Source organism: Haliaeetus leucocephalus, unplaced genomic scaffold, assembly GCF_000737465.1.
Source record: "Haliaeetus leucocephalus isolate CR32 unplaced genomic scaffold, Haliaeetus_leucocephalus-4.0 Scaffold598, whole genome shotgun sequence".
Classification (NCBI taxonomy): domain Eukaryota; kingdom Metazoa; phylum Chordata; class Aves; order Accipitriformes; family Accipitridae; genus Haliaeetus; species Haliaeetus leucocephalus.
This window is the reverse complement of record NW_010973034.1, coordinates 6,440,294-6,465,574: the sequence shown is the minus strand read 5'-3', so window position 1 is coordinate 6,465,574 and position 25,281 is coordinate 6,440,294. Positions and strand designations below refer to the sequence as shown.

At 38.1% G+C, this 25,281-nt stretch overlaps 1 protein-coding gene across 7 annotated transcripts in view; it reads right to left on the bottom strand.

The window, feature by feature from the left end:
- Window positions 1-6,446: 6,446 nt before the first annotated feature.
- Window positions 6,447-25,281, bottom strand: part of SSBP2 (single-stranded DNA binding protein 2) — a 168,489-nt gene continuing 149,654 nt past the window's right edge. For 5 of the 7 annotated variants that reach the window (XM_010578059.1, XM_010578061.1, XM_010578062.1 and 2 more), the window contains 6 exons: window positions 25,209-25,263; window positions 21,994-22,064; window positions 20,589-20,667; window positions 17,534-17,562; window positions 12,206-12,304; window positions 6,447-9,366 (listed from right to left, as the gene is read on the bottom strand). In XM_010578059.1, the coding sequence (XP_010576361.1) occupies window positions 9,337-9,366; window positions 12,206-12,304; window positions 17,534-17,562; window positions 20,589-20,667; window positions 21,994-22,064; window positions 25,209-25,263 (363 nt within the window). In that variant the 3' untranslated portion in view covers window positions 6,447-9,336. The remainder of the gene's footprint in view (window positions 9,367-12,205; window positions 12,305-17,533; window positions 17,563-20,588; window positions 20,668-21,993; window positions 22,065-25,208; window positions 25,264-25,281) is intronic. The other 2 variants (XR_775054.1, XM_010578064.1) reach the window with 2 other exon arrangements.

Here is a 25,281-nt window from a genome sequence, read left to right as displayed (position 1 = left end):
TTCTCATCGTCGTCTTTTCGTCTAGACAGGACAGGAATTTTTCATGTCAGAAACCAGCAAAGAACGCACACACATTTGCAGGGCTTTGCTGTACATCATAAAATACTAATATAAAAGAAGCCAGAATCCAAGAATTCAGATTATTTTTCTCTCTCAATAAACAGACAAAGAATTAAATTCTCCTTAAAACATTGCCTCATGTAAACTCTGTGTTAGATGGGGACAAGGACACAATACGGAGGCAGTATTCTACCCCCTGCATACCCTTAGAGGTGGGTTTCTGTCCTGGCACCAATGCAGTTTTTGGGAAAAAAACTCAAAACAACCCAAACAAAAATCACCAGAGGAAAAGCTAGTATGTCTTTGCTCACTTAGCGCAAGGAAGCTTGCAGGCTGGCGCGTGTCTCTGCGACAGTCTCCCAAGGTCCTGTAGGTGCCTTGGCCGGGGGACAGCAAGAGGAGAGACTTTCCACTGCACAGGGTCTGATCTCCCAGGCTTGCAGATGCCTGCAGTTGGAAAGTGAACACTGCGTAGCCGGCACGGAGCCACGAAATGTGCTAACCTGCAGCTGCCTGTTGTCTGCTAAAATCCAACCCCAAGCTCTCAAAAAGGATATGAACTGGGTTGAATTCTCTTACGTTACATTTAATATTCCTCTAAATGGCTTATATATCTGCTGTTTGAAATAAATTCTGAAACCACTCAGCGTGCTTAACAAAGCTTTAACTATATGTGAACAGCAAGTTTTGATAACAGAACTAGTACTGTTGTAGTATATAATACACAAGGCTGTACAATCAAAAGCCACCTCTTGCTTCAAAACAAGAATTTACAGTAGTAAGCAATGGTGACAAGGTTTCTTACACAGGACCTACAGGAATTTACAGAATATGCATGGATCACTGAGGTTATAATGCCAGCAGTAGACTACACAGAGTATCTTGTGCAATGTGAACAAAGTTGACAATAGTTTAGCAATGCTTTAAGTAATTCACATAAATATGCTGACCCACCAGCTATTAAATCTTCCTCCTCTTCCCACCAGAACCAAGTGTTTGCCAGATGCATGTACAGCAGTCCATAAAAAAATTTGGTTTTGTGGTTTTAGGCAAACATGCACAAAATAGATGCACCACAACATTTTTGCCAGGGGATACTTGCCACAAAAAAAGCCGTGAAAATTGGTCTCTAAGCACAAACAGCATTTTGATTCACACTTCTCAAATAGCCACCACAAGGCTAAAAAAGTTTATTGTATGGATGCTTTTTGTACTGGAAAAAAAAAATTTACTTGATTCTCAGCTAACAGAAAGCTCCAGCTTCCACTTTACTCATGCCACTCTTCCATGTCAGTATTTCAGCCCTAGTTTAGGAACTTGTATTCTCTTCCTTAATCATCAATGTAAATGTGAATCAAATCAAAACTAGGAGTTAATCAGAGAAACAAAAATACACTGGGGAACAGCTTATACCTGCTTTTGAACGTCATGTTTATAGACAATTTAGCAAACACTGCTTTTCCTTCCCACTAAACTGTTGGACATGCTCTGTGCTCCTGTTAGAGATGGACTTTGACATCTGCTGGAAGGGCACCTGCACTTTGCTCACCTGTAACTGAAGGTGTGGCCCATGGATATTGCAGCCCCTGGTCCACAACCTGCCTAGATCAAGAAAGCCAACCTCTCTGCTGGGGATTACAGACTCTGCAGGATGCACCTCTGCATTAAAAAAGAGAGAAGCTCCTGAATCCTAGCTACCACTTTTGCTGCTCACAAGCTTGTTATCAGTAACACACTTTTCAAACTCTCCTAGTAAATGATAGCTTTAGTAAATTTCTACTTCAATTAAATACGCTCTATTTAGATTTTATTTTCCTCCAATCTGCATGGCAAACATCAGCTTCTGTTTCAAGCTGTTTTATGTCATTGTTAGAATTCATCTCACCTAATGCGTGAGTCTGTGAGATGCTAACTTTCTTAATCTCGAACAGTACGAGCTCTCAGGATATTGCACCGCCACTTCTTATTTGTTGTTACACTCAGTGTCTCCAATGAAAGAAACTCTCTACAGTAGGGCTCTAGTTACAGATGGGAACAACTTTCTGTATGTTTATTGGGCAAATTGTTCTTATTTTTGTGCAAAGATCTGGCATGGTACATTTATTGGGAAAATCCAAATGAGAGAGAAAAAACATGAAGATTAAACAACAAAAATAAAGCCTACAAATATCCAGTTCATCCAGTTGATAATTTGGCTCCTCAAGGATCGGAGCAGTTGTTCCATAGCAATAATTCTTCACATCAAAAGCGATTACTGATGATTTCACTCTACAGGGACAAACATAGGTTTGGTCATGGTTATTGTTATAATTCCCTCCTAATCTGAGGAACTGTATATATGTCTGTAACAGACCAAACTTCTAAATTGTATGGTCTATTTCCTAGTACACCTAGGTTATTAAGAAAATGCATCACTTTTCAAAATCCCCATGTTTTGTGCTGATTCCCTATGAAAACGTGCTAAACTGCCAGAATTTTCTCTTAGCAAAATTAAGCTTCTTGTCTTGGCATTGTAAAATCTTAAGGGAGCCTTATATCTAACTGCAAGAAGACTTGTACAAGTTTTCAAGAGAACAGCGAGGTAGCATATGAATACCTTGTTTCTGAGTGCACACCTGGTGGATATATTATCCAGTCCTTAATTACCAGACCCTGTGAACAAGCCTGCTTGACCACTCGGTTACTCTTCTGAGAGATACAACCACAGAACCCTGCACAGCTAAGGGGCACCCTGAATCATCCATGAGATACAGTGAAAACACGGAATAGACAAATGAAATGACTACTTGTGAATTAGGCTATTACAAAGTCATACATATCAGATATTAGGCAATCCACTTTTGGGGATGTGGAAGGAGCTTTCAACATAAAGTCCAGCTGTATTATTCATAGCAACTAGGTAGTACATTTTGTTTGATGCAATTTCCCCAAAACCACGTCTTTCAGCAAATATTTATGATGCTGAATTCAAATAAATAAATAAAAAAAGGTAATCTGTTTTCTCAATTTCTTTTGCACATTGAAATTAAATAGTGGCTAGAAAGTGACCATTTCAAATTATAACTGAAAATTGCATTTTTATTAAATGTGAAAACAGGTACCCAAGAAAACCTTTATACATTTTTATGGCAAGTTTTCCCATTACATGAGAGGCGTTCTTACACATTTTAAGCTTAAATGAAGAACAGTGACCAAACAGAAGTTTGGAATAAAATTGCAAAGCTGTTAGCTATGTTGAGGGAAACTATGGCTGCACAACTGAAAACAAGATGGAAGGACAAGTTCACAAAAATAGCTCATTTAGTGAAAAATGCTCTAATAAAATAAGAAACAGAAGAAAGCCAAATCTGTTCCACATATCAGTAATAGATAAATACACATGCTCCTGCATTGGTAAAATCTTTAAAATAATGTCTGCTTAGGGAAGACCTAATTTGAGATTCTAGACTGTCCATGATCAAGCATGGTTTTAGCATATTAGCAGTCCCACTTTCCTGAAGGATACTACTTGTATTCTTAAATCTGTTTAAAATTAAATACGTGCAGGCTTAATTTCAAACAGATGCAAATGTGTTTGCAGGATCAGAGTTTTAATGTGCTGAGTAGATGATCCATTTATTTTCTCTAAATTTGTTACTGTAATTTGTTTCCAGGATAATACCACTGGCAGACAATTTGCATGCATGCACTCAAAGCAGTATTTTAGGTAAGGACTTTTTTCTTGTTTTTCAGGCTGAAACATCATTTTGGTAATTTCATCAGATCCTCTGTTTATATATCTCAGTTTATATATCTGACAAATATTGTCACACCTCAGATAGATAAATTATATATTTCACCCAGATCAAGGTGAAATCCTACTAAAAAAATTACCTTATGTGAGGTGTGTCATCAAAATTTGAGCAGGACAACTGGCATCAGCAGCAGCTTACAGGACTGAGCCAATAATGTCTGGAAAGTAGAGGAAGCTGCATACACTAAAATTTAAATCTAACTCATTTATTCTCTGAGTGTACTGATTTTTTATAGTTGTTTCATATCATTAAATCCTGAATTAGATCCTTAGTGCGATCAGTTTGAAGAGAAATGAGCTGTCACTGATGAAAGAGTTTTTTGGGGTTTATTTGAAAGATGTGATTTGTCAGGATTCCCATCCTTAGGGCCCAACCAAACCCAAGTGTGTTTGGGACAAGAGCCATGGTTATATCATCACTTACAGTGAATTAAAGAAAAATAAGTTTACCTGTACTGATCGTTTTTTTTTTACATTGTTAAGCTCTATTTTACATTCTCCAAATGCAAATGTGTAGGGTCAAATATTGAAGAATCCAGTCCATATTTAGCAACCACAACAGCAACAAAGAATCAGAGCTGACTAGGAACAGGAGATAACACTTACAAATAGTGAACTGATCTGAGATAGAGAAATCAGTGCAACATGTATCAGCTGAAAATTCGTTTTGACTGGTAAAGGGAAAAAAATAATAAAATGTTCAACAGTGAATATTGTAACAGCTGGTCCCTCATTAAATCACCCATATAACTCCAAATCATCTACATGCAGTATTTCATTTGCTAGCCACAGAACAGGGGAAAATTCAAATGATTTTTAGCCAGTTCAAGAAGCTGCCCTTCTGACACATGAATTGCTGTCCATGAAGAAGCAAGATTCTGTTAACTTCTTCCTAATTTGAATTATTTAAAATAAATAATTAGCCTATATATTTCTTGTTGCGCATTCCCATTCCAAGGGAAAGCAACAGCTGGATGTCCTGGGACATGGGGCGTTTAATCCTATATTAAGGGGAGCTGGCTGGTAAGTCTGAAAGCTGTTACTGTCTCTGAATACATGACCCATTGGCAGCCTGGGCTCTGCAACCAGAAGGCTTCCAAACAAAAAATGGTAAATGTGGCCTCAGCCACAGGCTGATGGATGACCCTCTGTTCTGGGGGCTGTCACTCTGAGATGCCCCCAAGTCAAGCTGAGGCACATCTATGCCACTGGGCAGCACACAGCGTGCCAAAGACTCAACTCAAGGTTACTGCCGTGTTTTTTACATGCACCGACCTCACTCTATAGTGGAGGAGGGGAACATGGAATGCAGCTGCAGTTCGTCCTCACGCTCAGACCATTAAGAAAATAATGGAACCCATACGTGCAAATATCCAGGTATTTTTTTAATGCACATGTCAGGTCACATGCTTTACATGTGATTCATACAGCCTCCTCCTTGCCCTACACCCTGTTGTTGCCTACACAAGACTTAGACATGGAGATAAAATCTGGTTATGAATACTCCTTTTCATAGGTTTATGCAGCAGGTAAAATACCGGTTTCACTGTGAAATTCACAACTGAATCCCAATTTCAGCTGATTTCTACAAGGGCAGAATATTTGCCAGAGTTCTCACAGCATGAAAGATCCATTAGTCCCTATTTCTGCTACTCTAAGATTTCATCACTTCTGTTTTTAAGTTGTCTTACTTTAACCTTGCCTGAAAGACCTACTTACAGAATCACATCTATTTACTTCTGTATTAAAGAGAGAAAAGTATCTAAAAACCCAGTGTGGAAAAAATATCCTGCACTGCTTAAAATAAAATTCCTCCCAGGGCTGGACAAGTTCTGCCATTATCAATAATGCTGTTGCATAAGGACTGATAAAAACAGCAGTGACATGACACACTGGTATGTAGTGCATTAGAAACATAAGCAGGAGTAAGAAGTCAGTGCTTGGAAATAGTTCTTTCTTTCCACATTAATACTCTACATATGATGAAAATCCTACAAGATTTTATAAGCAAAAGAAAGAAAACAAATGAACAAGCAAAAAGCGCAATGCATATTTAAAAAAAAAAATCTGAAGGGATACTTACAATTTTAAAGTTGAGTATTTGACATGTAAGATTGTTTTCTAATGGTTCAGCTGCAGAACCTATGTATGGTTATTATCACCTGATCCTACCAGTGCACATGTAACTAACTTTACACATGTATGTAAGCACAGGGATATAAGCATTCCCTACAGAAAGCAAGATGATTAGGCTTCCTTATATCTGATTAAAATTCTAACAATAAGATATACAGTGAGTATTCAAGCAGATCTTCCAAATCTAAAATTCTGCAAGCTCACACACCTTTTATTCCACCGGTCTGTGGCACTATGTCGGTTATGAGAATTGCTGGGCATACCTGGTAACTTGCAATGTCAGGGCACAGAATGACAGGCTATGAGAAGCAGGGCCTGATCCTGTTAATTTTGAAGCCAGGAATGTATCTACCGAGATTAATGCCGCAGGATCAACGCAACAATGTTTAATGATGCAAATGATTTGAAAAAGAAATGAAAAGGGGAAACAAAGAAATAAAGAAACCTTTCTTGGCAGTAAGAAAAATTGTATAGAAGGGAGTTTGAAAGAACTACAGAAGAAAAATTATGTGCCTGAGAAGACGTTATGCTCTTGTATATAAATTAGGATAACATAGTTTGATAATGATATTCAATATGTGTTGGCAGTTCCATTTAAGGGGTTTCTTTGGACAGGTTTAATTTAATGGTCAGGCTTTCATCCTTAACAGGTGCCTACAAGCTAAAATACTGCAGATAATGCCAAATGCAGAAAGAAAAAAAAATAAAATCAAGTCTCTGATTAATACTAAGTGCCAATTCTGCTTAATTTTGCCACAGTAGGAAGCTTCAGTGGCGGCACGTACTCTGCCTTGTAAGAGAGCCCTCAGTGGTGCCAGCTGGGGCGGCTGTTGCGCGGTCCCTGGACACACGGCTTGCCTGCAGGGACCCCAGCTTGGCACGGGACCGTACGGGGGCTTCCCCTGGAGATACAGAACAGACCCCAGATGCACTCAACGGCTTGAGAGCCCACTCGAGGGCACACTTACCTGGTGCGTGAATGAATGGGCTTTGGCACTTGATGCACAGTCCAGACATACCCATCTATCTGAGTCCAGCAGCAGTGACATCGTCTGCCTGAAACTGGGCAGAAAAGGGTCCTAAAGGCCTTCCTAGAAGGCTACCAAGGATAATATCGATGTCAAATGCAGGCTGCAAGGACACCTGGACTCTGCAGTGCTTATGGGAGAAGCTGGGGTGCACTGAGGACACAGCTACTGAAACCAGTGGTATTAGTGACAACAGCAAAGGGTCTGAGGAAATTAGATCTGATTTTGTGTTTTTTTAACTCGAATCAATAGTAGGGGCTTCCAGCATCTTTTGAGATAGCAACAAAGTGTTTTCCAAAGAAAAGCAAATGTATGTCACCTTCATAATCACTGGGAATAAAGTCCACAAAACCATAATGACTATCTAGTTTATATTTACAACTAATCAGAGTAGGTATTATTACTAACAAGTAATGCTATCAAAATCTTTGATATCTTAAAGTAATTTTAAGCCTCCAAGAGTTTCACCTTTGAATAGCCCTAACAAGAGAGTAAAAAGTGTTACACCTTTTTATTTTCATATATTATATATATGTAATATATGTAAATAAAAATTATTTGGGAGATTGTAGTATTCCTTACACATCCCATTATGTGCAGCTACCATCACAATGAGCACATTATATACACACACTTCTCCATCTCAAGTTCATGAAAAAAATCTCCTTGCAAGACTTCATGGACATACCACATCTCAGAACTGCTCCTCGTATGTAAGTGGCTCTTCTATATGTGAAGTCCTAGGAGTGGACTTAGCTTTTGGTCTGTGGCATGAATTTTTGTTCAGCCACTTTGTGCCCGCATTGCTGATCATCAACCTTTTGATCATTACACAACTGAAAACTTTTTTGTGTTCTTGGGGGGGCTGGAAATCATTAGGAACTAAATGTACCATAATCTTGGTTTTAGAGCTTTGCCTGAAGAGACAAGGGATTGCTTCCAGAAGTATTTCCTTTAACACCATATGCCTTTTCTCCATTCTGTCCCCAGCTTCCATGTCTAATAGGCTGACCTCCTTATAAAATGGCCCAGACCTTTGTTCCTCTTCTGTTCGTGGCAGAAGGTAAGACCCTCGCAAGGCTAGTAGTCATAAAAAGTTTACTCCACCATTTTGGCTCAAAAAAAAAAAAAAAAAGACCGTTTACTGGAAAGTTTTGGGGGAATTCATTTTGGTAGATGTGGTGAAAAATACACACCCAAGTAGCAGGGTGATTGTATTTTCTGAATGCACTTGGGAAATACTGTTTATCGTTAGGACCATGGATTGTTACAATTCGGTTAAGAATCACTGAAAATGGGAAACATAATAGTAAATTGTTAGAAAAGGTTTCGGTGATAAGGACTCTACTGTATTTCCACTAACTACCACCCCTAGAGAAGATCATGCTAAATAGAAAACTCATTTCCAAGGGCAGAAGAACCCCTGACACTTTATTGCTAGATTCTATACCAATTGGAGCTCACTTACAGTAACCTTATAGTACTCTATATAAACTGAGAAGCTTGTATCAAATTCAGGCTTCCATTTAAAATAGATATTGCAGATTTTAGGCTTCAATTAAAGAAGAAAAATAAACTTCAGTGCTTCTTTTTTTAGAGGCAAAGTATAAAAAAAAAATCACCAAACTAGGTGAAAATTATTAAATTTCTCCAAAAAATTAAGATGAGCTTTCTTCTATTTCTTGAGACAGTATAGTTTGTGATTCCTAGGGTAACTGGTATCAAACACAAGTTAATGAAAGCTCTTATAAGCAATTTTATTCCTATCCATAATGGCAGACATTTACAAAATCAGAAGAATTTATCATTTGAGTTCACCTTAAAAAATAACTTATAAAGCAGTGATATAAGCAACATAAAACAGTTCAGGAGGGGAGAGGGAAAGCAAATTTTAATAATTAAAATGTAAACGTGAAGAAAAAAAAAAAAAGATGGAATAAAACTCCCTACTTCTCATTTCTACTTAAGATGTCATGGGATAATATTTTACAATGTCCTGTGGTTCTATATATGTATGTGTGTATTTCTATATCACACACACATACATATACATTAACCCACACATGTACATACACAGATAATTGTTTGCAGTTCCATCTTGGGCAGTTCTGTTACGCCACTCTTTACAGTTGTCTCAATCATGTTTGGGACCCACTTTCTTGACAAAACGGGGGAGATGGTAGAAAAAAAAATGGTGGGTCTGATTGTGTCTGAGATCCTTTTGTTAAACTGTACACTGGGACGAATAATTTTCTTCTGCAGTAGCTCTCTGAAGAGGGCCAACTCACTGTGGTCTTCATGACGAGACTTGTTAACGGATCACACACTCATTGTCATGCTAGGGGAGTACTGAAAAAAGAGGAATCCACATTTTAACAACCATTTTTTCCCCCCCAGGTAACGAAAATGACTTCTGGACCACAGCGATGAGTTCAAATGTCAACACGCTCTTTGAACTTCCTCCTACATTTGTACTGTAGCCTGTGCTAAGGCTGTAGTTCAATCTGTGGTATCATAACTTCTGTTACACTTTTCTCATTATGCAAAAACACAGCTATTGCTGATAAAGCCAACTCCCTTGAAGACTGTTTTGGTGTTAGTGGTGTGATAAACCAATACTTCACTGATGCTTTCCACACCTTTTCCTTGTCAATGTTGGCTGCTGGGGGGAATTTAGCTAGGTGGGTGGCTAGCCTCAAGTAGACCAACTGCATTCATGGTTAGCTGAACCACATCAATATTTTGGAGAGCTTTTTACTACTTTATGGGAAGAAAGGAGTAAAGATATGTATGACTGGAATTAAACAAGGCTTTTGGTCTGTATTATCCTGTATTATCAATTTTAGAAGGCAAGCTGAATCAAGGATCAGTGGTCATTCTCCTTTATGTGAACCAAAAATTCAGTTGCCACATTACATTATTATTGTAACACAAATTGAACTGCAGCCCTTATGCAAGCTATAGTTGCCCTGAAGTTAGCAGTACTTCATTACAGTCATCAATGGGATGCCACAATGCCTAGAAGTGCACATCTCTATACCTAATTTGGTTTTAAATTTAAAATTGCAGACTGCAGAAACACTTAATTGGGCCTAAAATCTTATAAGTAGAGGAAAATGTTCAAATGCAAGAAGTATTACCATTATGAAAATGGATATAAGAAACAGAAAGATAAATTTGCCTTTGCAAAAAACAGATAGGCAACAAAAATCCTGCCAAAGCTAGCATTTCAAGCTGGCCATTTCTAAGTATCGAAGCATATTAGAAAAAGCACTTTGGATGGGTCTTCCCTGTCATGTAAACTACATAGAATGGACTACTTGGGTAAAGTCCATTTTGTCTCTTGTCACGTCTCTGATGGTTTGTCTGCTTTAGGGCTTACTCCCATCATATCCTGCCAAGCACTCCCACAGTGGGCCAGAAAAGCTGGTAAGAACAAGCTTGTCTTTAGCCAAAGTCAGAGATCAGCTCAAATGCTTAAAGCAAGGCATCTGTTCAAGTGATTTCCTGTATCTGTACCTGGGTAATCACTTTGGACAAGGAATCAAAAGATGATCTAAATATGTTTGTGATTTTTAACTTATTATTAGCCAAGAACTGTTCCCCATGCCCAACGAAAACTGGTGAACTGAACAGCAAGTCTGCCTGAGAAAGGACCTCATAATAATGCCTACTCCAGTTAGCCAAGTAACGAAATACAAATCAGAAAGCAAGACAGTTACCAGGGACCTACAATGTGACTTATGTTAGGGAGGAACTGATACCTAGAAGTAGAATAGAATGAACATGGCATGTATAATGCATGCCTTGTAGGCATACATCTCATCTAAAACCTTGAGAAAACTGGGTCCCAGGTTCTTCCAGGTAGGAAAACAACATCTAAGAGCACCTAGAATCCCATAAGGGTCTGAGAAAAATGATTTTCTTTTCAGTACAACTGATGTCCTTCTTTTCATGACCTTAGTTCAGTGAACTGGCCTGGCTGCTGATCATACTGCCTGCCCTCAGAACCAGCAACGTATGCCAAACTGAGAGTCGAGGATTACCATGACCAAGGATCACATTTAATGGAGGTTCTGTGGTTACTGTTTTTTTGACAGATATTTAAACACCAGTATTTTTGGGTTGTACAAACCAATTTTCTCCAATACTCCACACAAGCTGAACATGTGCCCTCGTTATGAAGACATGAAAAGGTAACATGCAGAAACTTCCTTTTTACTACTTAAAGAAGCAAACCCCCAAAAACCCCAAATCTGATTCCCGTGAAATTTGTCATGCAATTCAACTGTTTTGTGATCTAACAGAAACTGTTTACTCATCATAATTTCTAAGATGAAGTTCACCACTGGCATAGTTAATGAAGTTGCACTCACTTCTGGCAGCAGTGATTTCCAATAAGAATAGAAGTGTTGAAGTCACTCAGCACTTCTGAAAAATCAGGCCACTCCTATTTAGGAACCTAAATGTGGATTTAGAAACCCAGCTTCAGGCACATGAGTATGAAAATACTGCAGTCTTGCTTTGTAATGTATTTTACACCACGTTTTGCTGCCTCAAGCATTCTCCATTTTAAAAAAGCATCATTTGTCCCAGAACGAACACTAGAGGGAACCTTTGCTTTTTCTGGCTCTAATAGCACACTGCATCTTTGCAACGAGATCTACGGGTGCTCTAATTAGACACTTCAACCTGAATCCTGTTCTAAAAGACATTCCCTGCAAAACACATTGTTTAGGAGTCAAAGGTTGGGCAACCACACATTGAAACACTCAGATGTAAGGATCTGTCAACTATGTGTACTTAAACTGCTTGGATATTGCCTGACAAATGCCCGTTGTGCATTACTGAATACATGAGGTGTAATTATTACTGCTTGACAGATCTAACTTTCATTGACAACTGACCTCTTAATCTAGAGTTTCTGCAGTAAATCTACACCTCCCACATTTTCCAGTTTCAGCTCAACTTCTAGCAGTCTTTTAAACAATTTTTTGTCAAATCAATACCATAATTTTAGAAGCTAGTAAAAAACATGTAAGGCACAGTACTGCGAAACTGTTTCTTCTTGCTGTTAATTTTCTTTTTTTAAGGAAAATGACAGAGATAAAGGTTCACAAAGTAAAAAACCCAACAATCCCCCTCCCCCCCAAAACAAAAAACAATGCCTAGGTAAAGAAATACTTACGCTCTCGCTCTGAAAAGGGTTTAAGAAGTTTCCACCCATCTCACTGTCATCCCTGGGAGTGCCAGGCTGATTACTCATGCTCATATTACTCGGAGAGTTCTGTTAAATAAGATTTAAAAATACATATTAAGTTTTGAAGATTTCAGTTCATTTCCCAGCTTCACCAAGTGTGCCAGAGACACGCTCTACATGATACTGTAGTGCACTCAGATGCACTGTACCATGCACTGGGATTTTCAAAGATGAAAAAATAAGCCTCTCTAGGGTTCTGCATGATTCAGTCACTAATTTTAGCCTGTAAAGTAATGTTTTCTTCCCTGAACCAAGAATTATTTACCTGTAATTCTTGTTTTCATATTATGGCCAGCATCTTCCCCTACTGAAGTCAGGAAATGCTATAAATGGCTGCAGCAGGTATACAAGGTAGCTCTGTCATTACATTATATCATGTGGTCAAATTCAGTGAAGTCTATGAGCGTGTGCCTTGACATACATGACTTATGAATACGTACTTAAAGCTAGAAATATGGATGGATCTGGTCTACACAGACCTTTGCAAAGGGTTGTGCCTGCAGTCTTAGTTCATAGCGTTCACAGTTTATTGAAATACAGTTTCACAAGTAGTTCACAAGTGTGGTTCAAGTGCTAAACCACTACACTGAGCACAGCTAATAGACAGCATTTATAGATAAAAGAGTTAACAAGAGTGCTAGATAAAAGACTCCTGAGTAACAGCTAACCACTGAACTGTGCTCACAAACACTTTCAGAAGGAGCTGTACTTTTGCTATTTGCTTGCATAGAGAATAATGCAACAGCATTTTAATCTACCCTTCCAGTGTCTAGGTGTGACTGAAATGCTAATATATAATAACAATATAAAGGCTTGTGAAGATAAATTCATTTTTTTAACATAAGTGCACAACCACCTCTGCAATGTTCAGAAAATGCTTTCAAGATTCAGTTACTTAAAGAAAGGGTGAAACAAGGTAATTGTCACAGAAACTCTTCTGAGTCAATAGCTAATACATGATCATTGTAGACACTACAATTAGTTATGTGTTTTTACAAAGTTGATTTGTGGTACCCTACCATGCCTGCAGCACAGGCATTTCTCTTTCCATCACTGTGAAGACTCCTACTTATAGATGATTTGAGATGGAAAAGCAGTATTCAGGGAAAGGGGGGAGTGAAGTCATGGACTTCATTATGAAACATTTACGTCCATCACAGTTCTCCCCTTGATTTTTTTTGATTCAGAAAAACTGAACGCAATATTGCTGTTGAGATTTTACTTATACAAATGCAAATCTGGTATGTCACAATAAATTGAAACACAAACCTAGAGCAGTCAATGGGTAAGCTAACAAAACACAACTTCAAATAGTGATCTTGATCAAAGTGACCAACTTATAATGGATGTAAGAATCCTAACTGAATTTGTCCTCTTTTTCTTATGTTATTTTCAGTTACAATCCTGACGCAGTCTGTCTGTTAGCAGAGAGGTTTTTTTCTTTAAAAAACCCAGGTATTTTGCACTTTGAAAATACCTGCATGCAGTCTTCATGTAGTATAACTAGATCTGCAGATTCAAACTTTGAATGATCGGAAACATTAAAGAAAGAGAAAGTCCCCTTAATTTCTTGTCACTTTCCTCAGAACTACAAAGGCTATCTATCCTACCCTGGCACTTTAAAGATGTACACTGCAGTGTTCCTAGAACAGAAGATGGGATGGGATAGCCATGACTTCTACTTCCCTGTCATACCGTATTTCTGCATGGTCCTCTTTGTAATCATGAAGTCCCATGTTGACCCCTGTCCATAATTTAAATATTGCAACACATTCCACTGTTCCACAGATTTACTTCACCTCCAAGGAGAACAAAAAATGTTGTCCTCAGCTTCACCAAATACCACAACTTAAATCAGTTACTTTTTGCTACTGTGTTAGCAGGCTGGTAGGCCTGACTGCTATATATACTGTCCGCTTTGTAATGTATTTTCTATGGTCAGTGAAAGGCTGCTGTTAAGTTTTCACCACATTCCCCTGACAGAAGATCACCATTCTCAGTCTGAATGGCCAAGTATGTATATGGGTCCAGCTCCGTATATTTATTTTTAGTTACAGATTAAGTATAAAATTAATTACATAAGCAACATGCAAGCATAACTTTTTTACTAGCATCTGAAATGCAGCTTACAGAGTTGGGTCAAAACCCCTGCCTTAGCCCTTTTGCTTACCTCAGTCTGGTTCACTGCTTCTGACACTGTGACCCCCAGATCTCCAGGAATCACAGGACAATACGTCCATCAAAGACTACTAAAAGCCTAACTAGTTGATTAACATCAGACAATTAAGTTTGCTATTCAGTGAAATTAGGACAGCAAATATTTAGGGATCCACAGCTTGAAAAAGGTTGAAAATGATTGCTTCAGTTCAACTACAGCTACTGGACCTTAAGCAGGAAATAATTCAGGGAAGTCCTGTTGCCTGTGTTATGCAGGAGGTCATACTACACAATCCTATCAGTCCCTTCTGGACTTAAAATCTATGAATATGAAGTTTAAAACCCACTAAGGCCTTGTCACATTTATTTTATATCATGCTCCTGCACTTTTGTTCATTCCTGGGGGATTTACCCCTATTTTATCTTGCTCTGTGTAGCGCAAAGCTTTGAAATTCTGCAATTGCTACAGTACACCAGCCCCAAAGGTTCAAATTCCTGACATAAACACTTTTACAGCAACTCTCCTGGGCTGCTTTTATGGCCAGTATGGGGTCTCGCATTGTAGCACTAGCTGATTTTTTCCAAAGCAAGTATGTGTTTGATGCCTGCACAAATTCCATGGGCACTGCAAGAAACACTGGTTATTAATGTTTATTTAATATGCATAATTTCAGTTCATTTACTTCCCCATCTCAATTTACTTCATAAAAACTTCATGTTTTGCCATTCAGCCAATTAAATTAGAATCTTCTCTAGAAAATGTAGCTCTGAATTCTGTGAGCTGTACTGATTCTACCAAGACTGGATTAAAATTCTACATCTCCTGTGAATTGATAATCAGCTCCTCTAAAATGCATTTTGCTCCCCTGAAGTCCTGTGCCTGGACTTGAGCATCACACACCCCAAACTGTGCTAACTTCAGTAAATAATTTCCGTCACTGGAAGTCTACTTGTGAAAAAGCCAACTGCAAGACAGGCTGGTGATGTATGCAGGGAGACTGTTGCCTCAGGAGGAACAATCCTGGTAACTGTAAAAATTGGAAGGCAGCCACATAATAATTTTGCATGCATCAACCCCAGAAATCTACTATTTCTTGCAAGCAGAACTTTTCCATTCAAGTTTCAAAAGCATCGTGTACTACTACCTACCCAAAATTACCAATGCTACCCACACACTTTTACTACTGTCAATGAAGGCTGCATATTGGGCAGTGCTACTCAGAAAAAGACAGAATGGTGTAACAGGACAACTCTGTTACTTCCAAAGTTAGCGGCATTTTTCATTTAGTTATTTGAAAAAGACATGCATCAAATGTGATTTCCATGAGTTATTCGTCAAAGTTAACAAATTACAAGACTTCCAGGTAAATTTTTGGACCCAGGTTTTCAGAGCTCCTGATACTACTTGTATTAGCACATATACGGATACTAATACCAGTGAGTTGAATACAGGCTTTTAAAAATAATCCCGTGGCAAGCTAATGGAAATGATTTGGGTTTTTTCCTTAAGAAATGCTGCCATTTACAATAAAAATACTGAAGAAAAAATATGGACATGGATTTAAAAAGTGCTGTACCCTTATTATCTCACTGCAGGCTTTTATTGAATCCATCACTGCACATCTAAGCACAGTACAACTAAGGGAACATGGTCATTTCAATCCATCATTTTACCCTTTGCAGTGCCTGAAAATGTTATAGATCTTAAAATTGTACAAAAATATAGGACTGCTATATACACTGCCCCCTCACAGGACCAGCAATGGCCTTGGACACATATTGCTGAGGTCCTTCCCTCCAGGAAAGATACGCTAAGCTTTACAGGCTGCTACCCCTCTCCTATACCGCACCACCAGAAGACCACGAACTGGGAAACTGTACAGGGTCGTCCTCCTCCTCTTTGGAACATACAAATATGTATCACTAAGTGAAGAATGATTCCTGCCTTTTGAACACCTGGAAGTGTACTCTCAACAAATTCACACTACAAATGTCTGTGTTAACCTATGGGAATTTAGGTGAGCATTTTGTTCCCTACGTGTTGGTATCTCATCACAGCTCCTGAGAACAGACCTACAGGGTCCCTGGCCTGACGGGAGCACACGCAGACCAGCCTTAGATTTGAAATGGCAAAGGCTGCCCTGGAAGAGGTCTAGTGGCAGCACCGCGGTACTCTGTCCTGGGGCACCCAAAATACACCGGCAGCTGAGATGCTCAAAACAAACTCATACTCCTTTCTTGGAAGGTATGTTAAGAATTTTGCTACAAATTAATGAGTTATAAAATTTTAACTGAAACAATCTCTTCACCACTTTCTGTATTTATAGATCAAAAGTATGAAAGTGCAGAGAGATTGTTGTAGTCATACATTTATTAGTTTCAGTCAGTTACATCTGAAGATGCTGAGTGCAAAAAAATAGTGTTTTGCAGGGGACAGATTTATGCCACTTTATCAATACCAAATAAGCTCATTAATTCCTAAATTAACGATGATCACGTATGTAGTAGTTTTATTTTTCTGGAAGAAGTGACACATTCAAGCACAATATTATTTTCATGGATGCAAAACCCCTGCAGGTTAAACTTGCATTCACTTCCAACTATTTAATGGTTGTGATATCAAAATAGTGCTTCTTCTGAAACTTCTTCTTAATCTAGCTTTTAGGAACTTCTACTAATGATTAAGATATTAACATTGCCTTATAGAGGTGACAAAAGCAATCATGCAGTGCATAAACGTAACATCCTAATGACATTTTTCCAAATTTACATTTAACTAGGATTCATCATTAGAACTATATTCATTTGTCTTAACAGTATGGAAGATTATAACATGATCAATCAGATTACGAACTGGATATAATTAATCACATTCATTAATACATACTATTATGCAGTAGGGAATAAGTCTACTTATACTCCCTATTGATTACATTGTTTTAAAATTTTCAATTTTTACTAATGCTGTCTGCACAGCCTCCAAAGAGTTCACAAACAGAAAGTGTAGATACATAACAAAAACATTTGTAACAGAGACAAAAAAAAATACTTTTAGAGTGAAACAGTCTAAAAATTCCAAGTATTTGATTAGATACTCACTTTGGAAATACTGTCCATGTCTCCTGAGCCTTAAATTAAAACAGACAATTATTCAGTTAGTTTTGAGATGAAGTTAATCTAAGATTTTTTTCATAGTAAATATATAGTGTAACAGCAATATTTTAAAACATAACCAAGCACGCATCATCTCACTTCCATCCCAATGCCTCTCTTAGTAAAAGTTTACAGTCACTATTGAATAATGTTAGTCCTTTCTCTGTGTACACGCCCAGTGCAAAAAAAAGAGAAAAGAATGCAGGACACACTTCTGATCTGTATTGGTTATTTGGACGGCATCCTATCAGGACGAGACAGCCCAGCACAACTCAAGAAACTGTATGTCCAACCTCCCTGTCCTCTTAGCCAGGGTACAGGTAACACAATTAATTTGGGGTATATCCACCTATGGGAAATGTTGCTTCAGCTTGAGAAAAAAAAAAGCAAAATCATGGCTAACTAGTAAAAGTTAATATTCCTGTGGAAAAAAAAAAAAAGACTACTCTTATCAGTAAGGTCAGCTGGGAGGGTTTCACCAATGTCTTTGCTCCCAGAAGCAGAAGCCTACTACTGAAATTGGCTGAAATGACATCAACATCTGATGCATTACAAATACTGATGACAGAATCTTTCGGAAGAAAGCAGATAATCCTGAAGACCAGGGTAACAGAAACCAAATAAATATAATGAGTGCAAGACTATTGAAAAGCATTTTTTTCACCTGCTGTAGCTCTCACTCAGGTAAAGCCAAGAGTACAGGAAATACAACTTTAGGATTGATGTAACAAGAAAAGCATTTTTAGCAGAAACGCACAGTAAACAATTCTGATCACCTATTTTCAGGAAAGACAAATTCTAGAAAAGTACTGAATACAAAACTAGAAGAATATCTGAGAAAAACAATCAAGAAAATGGAGTTGTGGGAGGAGACTGAAATAGCTTACTATACTTAGCCAGGCAAATTAAGGCTGAGAAGGAATATGATTTGTCTCTATAAATATATCAGATACATAAATGTTATGAAGAGTTATTTTGTCATGGCCTAAAGGATAAATTTGGTGGAAATCAGGAAAAGATTTCTTCCTAACCATCAGAGCTATTAACAGATATCCAATAGAAGGGTTGTGTTCAAAGAAGTTGGAGAAGTTCAAGATGGACCTTGACCAATTTATCCATCTGATTATGAGACACAGCTGCCTACTGCAGCATGGAAATGAATGCAGCAGATCTCTCCCAGTAATCCTCTCCTTAAAGAACTCAAGTTCCGGTTTAGATATGAAGTTACCCCCATAAAGCAGTCATCATTAATTTGACTAAGCACTTCATCACTTTCGCTAGAGAAAATAACTAACCAAATGCTAGGTACACTTAAAATAATTCCATAACTGTTTCAATTTAATTTTTTCTTTTAGCTAAGAAATAATTCTCAGGCTATAGAAAGTGACAGAAAAAGATGTGATTACCTTTTACATAGTTTTTAATTTATTTGAATGTAATGTGCATCATTATCAATTAAAGCAACAATTCATTTTAGGATTGTACTATGTAAAGAAAGGCTGTAAAATCACAAGGTGTCCTTATGCAAAGTAATCTAGGAATTTCAGGGACATGCTTTCCTAGAAAAAAAGATAATTCTATTAGGAGATAGACGCCTAGTGCTGAATTTTAATTGTTTAGAACATGTCTGTTAAATGAGGTTTGATGGCTTAGTTTTTTTCTCATCTTGTCATAGCCTCTTCGAATTTATCCCTTCTTCTTTTGTGTTTATACCTCCTTTCTCACAACCTCCAACTTTTGGGCTACAAGTGACAGATCTCTACCCACCACGGCAGTATGGACTTAAATAGTATGGAGTTGAGGTTGGTCCATGCCTGTGCTGGGAAGGCGACGGACCTTTTCTTTGGGGATGGAAGCAAGGTGCACTCTGGCAGCTTGGCTTCTGCTTGCCTGACCTGTATCTAGCTTGCTTGGGTTTCTCCCCATAAAAGAAAACACTGCTCAGAAGGGTGTTGCTGGTGCCTCTTGTGGGCATTGAGCCAGCTCCCAGATGTGAAACAGAACATTGCTGGGGGACCAGGGCGATAGAAAAAGAAAGAGATTTCAAGTCTTTGCAGCCTGAGGTTCGCCCTTGTTGTTGCCTGCATGACTGGTGCAGACAGAAGTGAAGAGTACAACACAAGAATGGTATTCAGAGCTACTGGCCTGGTGTTAGGGTATGAGCAGAAATAAAAACAAGGTATTTGTTTACCTTGTGGGTATGGAAAAGGAAGGCATAAATGCAATTTATTCAGCTGTGGCTTGTTTCTTAAATTTCTTTCAAGTGTCTATCATGCTTCCAGCAAAGAGTAAGAGCAAAGAGTTTGGTAGGATAGTCAGGAGATAAAGCAGTGTGCATTTTGCAGAGTTGTGCAAGGCTTCTCCCCTAGGTACGAGTCCTTCAAAAAGCCTAGTGTCAAAAGCCAAGCAGTACACTGTTCCTACTGCCTTTGCATGCCCTGACAAGAATTCATGTTCTTCTGGGTGCATTAAAATTGGCACCTGTCTGAAGCTGCTAATGGGGATGGAGTAATAATACTCACTTAACAGGCATACAGCTAGACTATAGAACAAATGAGGATATCAAAATGCTGGGATAAACCCAGCTTAACACAAACATCAAAATATGTAATAACTTACTTCCAGGTAATTGATAAGAACGTGCACCAGCATGTCACAATGACATCTACCCAAGATTTTCAAATAGGAAGAGAGGTAAATAAAAATGGTTCTTAAGCCTTCACCTCTATGTCACTGGGATGGTATGCTTTTAGACTGGTTTGCATCAACTGGATTAAAACTATACTCTCTTATATAAATAAAATACAGTATTTTTCTTCCAGAGGTGCATGATGTATGCCAACCCATATACTTTAAAAGTATCTTAGTACTTATTATTGATGTATTTGCAGCTTTTTCAGTTTTTAAAATATTTTTACATACAGTCTTCCACATAACTCAGAGAACTAGTCATAGAAAATGGCACTAGTAATTGAAAATTCACAATATTTACTATCATTACCTAATGATCCATTCATATGATGTGAATCCATTCCACCCAGTCCACTCATAGGTCCGTCTGACCCTGGCCCCATTGGAAACTACAAAAGGATCAGACATTAAAAATTGCTATTACTGTACAATTTTTTTTAGATAGTCTAATAAAAAGACAATATTCCTCAGGAAAAAAAAAAAGAAAAAAAAAAGTAAAGGCAAAATGCACAGTCCCAGCTCTGAATGCGCAAGTCAAGTGAAAGTCTTTCATGTGAAGACTGCAAAAACATCATTGCTTTTGTTCACTTTTTCCAATGCTACTTTAACGATTTTTGCAACCTCTCACCTCTGTAGGCTGCAATGTAACTTAGGAATAACTTACTATATACTTCAACACTTTGTGTATGACTTTCAAACCTGCTAGTGCTGACCTAACTCTACTCCCATTGAAGTTACAGGGAACTTCGTGATTCTCGTCAATGAGTAAGTGATTAATTAACAGCTTTCAAACCCCACCTTATCCCTACTGACAGTTGGACTACTCACTCCATTTGCAGCATGAGCAGTTTCTGTCAAATTTCAGATATGGACCTTAAATATAGTTCTTCAAAAACTTGAAGACATTAACATTACAGAAAAATTTCTAAAATTCACTGCATAATAATTCAGCAATATCTAAGTATCTATATTTTTAAGTTCTACTGGTCGTTTTTTCAAATGGCCCCTAATATGGATTGTGATTAAATGGAATATCATTGTAATCAGAGAAATACAATAAAACTGAAGGCATAGAGAAAGATCAGAGAAAAAACAAGCTCTATGTAAGAATCCGGATTTCTGTCAGCTCTAGAACTGCTGAAATTTAGGCTAAAATAGTCACAAATTAACTAGTTCATTATGCAAATACTTGAATGTTATCAATAGGTTTCATTCTTAACATCCCATTTAGTTAAACAGGGAAGTTTGTTTCTTCTCAGAGGCATTCATTTTATCCTTTTTTTATAGAACAGCAGGGCAACATAATACTGGGTCACTTCCAGCAATTTTCTCTTCCCTTTTCAAGGGTAGATTTTTTTTTATAATGAAAGTTTGAATCCTGAAGGAACTAATGCTTAGTGGCAGCTCCTAGGATGGCATCCTATCATGCAGAAGTCTATTGTACCGCAGTGTGACAAACTAAGTCATCCCCAAGATCCACAGGCAGAAGCTTCTAAGGTCTTTCCATGCAGAAGAATATGCTCCAATCATTATTTTGCATGTATTGGTGTGACTGATTTGGAAAACATTAAAAAGTACATGGTGGGGGGGAAGCAACTGAAGTGTCACTCATAAAAATGGAAAACTTAGTATTAATGATAAGTGATGGAAACATAGTTTTTGGATAAAAAAAGGCTGTATAATTCAAGGAAGTATATAACTAGATTCATATTTACATTAGGTCTGTTGGGTCCAGGTGGTACTGCATTCATTAAAGTGTACATGTTGTCTCCAGAGTTGGTTGAATCTGTAATAAGAGATTATTTTAAGCGCTAATATATACCTTTCAATAAAACTACTCACCTAATACATTTCCTGTCATTTTGTTCCCATTATTTCTGTGCCTGAATCACTTATACACAGTGGCAATATAATGGAAGATTTCATTCCCTTTCTATCTATTGCTACCACACAACAGAGCTATGAAAAGAAATAATTGCAACAGTCCCTAAGTGACTACTTCTAGAGTCTAGTTTTACGCATGACTGTTAAAAGGTTTATAAATCACCAAGTATCTGTAACTATTTAATTCCATAAAACCTTTTTCCTGGAGTTCCAAATTACTTCACTCATCTTCAAAACAGGAGATTCTTTCTTATCAATACTTCCTGTAATTTGTTTTCCATCTGTAATAAATGATAAATAGCTTCTCATTATACTGACTGCAAGTTAGTGTAGCACGTGAAAATTTTTTATTCTCATCCATGTCAGTCTATTTGATTTTGAATATATCTAACTATTCAGTGGAACACTGTGCAAAGATCCTCACTGAAAGGACAGCTTTAGCTGATGTATCTTCATGGTACAGTGTGGTGCAATGCTTCAAAAAACCTGAGACCAAACCCAACAAAACCATCCCGGCACAGTGTAGTGCTTAAGCTAGTAACTTCTGCGAAGAGTTTCATCTGGCCTTGCCAGACGTTGACACAGCTATATTGCATCTCAGTCCTTTTCCCACAATCAAGGCACATGAACGTTCAGGTGGAGCACATCCAGAGTTGAAATGCAGGAATCAACCCAGATAACTCTTCTGGTTGAACTTAAGAAACCAATGCCTAAGAACCATTAGTAGATACAAATTATTCATTCTGATCTCCAGCTTATCCCCACTGCTAACTCATGCGAAGTCATAACACCTTTCATCAGTATTTGTATGAAAGAGAAGGCAAAAAATGCAGCAGATATATGGTAGACAAATTAGGCAAAAAACCTTTCCCGAGGGAACTCGACAAGAGATTGGCCATGTAATGAAAAGGTTTACTGAGAAGAGAATGACCTAAGGCAAGTCTAAATACATCCCTAAGGGGACAGTATGATTAAAAAAAATATTGGCAACTCTGGAAAATCAGTACCTCTATAGTATCTGCAAGAAGAATAAAGAATAGCTTAGTACTCTGTGCCTAGATCCTCCAAAAGACCATTCCACCTCTTTGAACCAGAGTTTTGAGATTAACAACACACAGAAAAACCACTGCTGAGCTGTAACTCCGTTTCCAAGACAAGCTGATGGGGGAATTTTGAGTCAGAAGTAGTGAAAGTGAGAAAGCCGAGACCACTGAAATGTGTTGGAACTAGGAACGTGGCTTGACCTCCCACAAGAATGTATTTGTACATACACTGGCAAGTTAAAATCAAGGGTTTTATCTATTTCTTAATATTTCCAAGACAGTTTTCTAAACATTAATTCACCTCAGTGAGTAAGTAATTCCATGATATAGAGAGCACTATGTATCACTAGAACATTCAAATATGCTGTTTGAGGAAGAGGGGGAACAAAAAGCTTTTAGCCTTAAGATATGAAAGCAAAATTAGCATATAAAAAGTTATTTTTAACATTCAATGAGGAGGCAAAAAGTTCCTCAACCACCAGATCCTTTTGCAACACATCCCTGGCTCTCCCCATGTTCTGCTGACTCATGTGAAAATACATACGGGCTGGCTGGGCCATGGGAACCCTCGGAGCTGGTTTGTCTCAGAGGCAAGTAAATACCTTTGCAAAATTCTCAGGCGGCCAATTTCTAAGTGTTTTCATACTTTGGAAAACAGAGCCTCAAAACATCTTTGAGTCTCTAACTGAAAAGGAGAACAACTGTCAGCAGAAGCTTTATTTGAGCTGCACAAAGACAGCCTAACATGTGCTTTAAATGCAGTGCTGCCTATTTTTAAAAGTGCAGGCTGTCCATAAGTTTGTTTTATGTTAAAAGAGATTCTAACTTTTAAATGCCAGCTTGCACTAATTATCTTTTTCACTAATGATATGAACAAGGAAGCCCTACGCTTTATCTTAGGTTGCATTTTTTTAAAGCCCTGGGAGTGTAAAGAAGATACTATATTGGTGAAAGAAGTTTTCATGGCCAGTTAGGAAATGTCCCTAGCCTCTTGTGCTGTAGAGGACAGCAAGAACATGTAGGACGTAAGGACTGAGGACGCTGTAACATCACTGAGGTCAACAGGTCCCTCTTAGCTGGTGAAAGCAAGTTACAAAGGCAGACAGTGGCCAAAAGGAGTAGCTATTGAATATTGGGTTACACAAGATGTAATTAGTTTCATTTTAGCAGATATCTGATGATGTCCATGGGGGAGGACAGCATCCTCCACAGCCTGCAGTTCCACCTTCATATCAGAATCTTTGCGGAACATCAATGGAGGGAAATACACATCTAGCTGACCATCTTTAAGCCTTGAGAAGCTAGCTAGCCATCCCGAATCCTCCTCCTTGTTTCCTCAAACCTTAGTAGGAATGTGGCCAATCTACTGCATGGCCAAAATCTCCATATGGTCCGTGTTGCAAGATATGAACTTACTTAGGGAAACAATGGGGCAGTTGAAGTTCTGGGAACAGATCACTGGTAGGACATGACGATGGCTCCTCTGGAGCTTTATTCCTCCATGGCAAGACAGAGGAGAACAACCTGTCCAGAACGACCCTGCTGTCAGTCAGATAACATATCCACGCAATGTAGCACGTCACTCAAGAGCCACATGTTGGTCAGGTCTACCCATAGGATACTACAGGGAAGTTCTACCAGATTCAGAAATCTCCTGACTTCCAAACTGGTGGAATTTTCCCAAAGAACACTTGCAAAAGCAAATGGAAGACTGTGTCTTCTTTTGTTTTTAACTTGCTATTGCTGAAATTGTGCAAGAAAAGATGGGCTCAAAAGCCAGAGAAATGAATTGCTCTGAACTGCAGAGATACAATGCTTTTTATCTCTGCAACACAGCAGGGAGAGGAAGAGAGTGAAAGTGCAGGAAAAAAACTGATAAAGTATAAACCCAATAATTTATCATTATCTGATTCTTTATAAAAATCAAAGTCTAAAAAATAATCTGTATACTTCCTAAATTGCCTTATAATTATCTTTTATTATGTCCAAGTATATTTCAGTACCTGCAGGACTAGGCATGATAGGTGTTCCTGGTGGCCCTCCACCTCCTGGAGGACCCTAGAAAAAGTAGAAAAG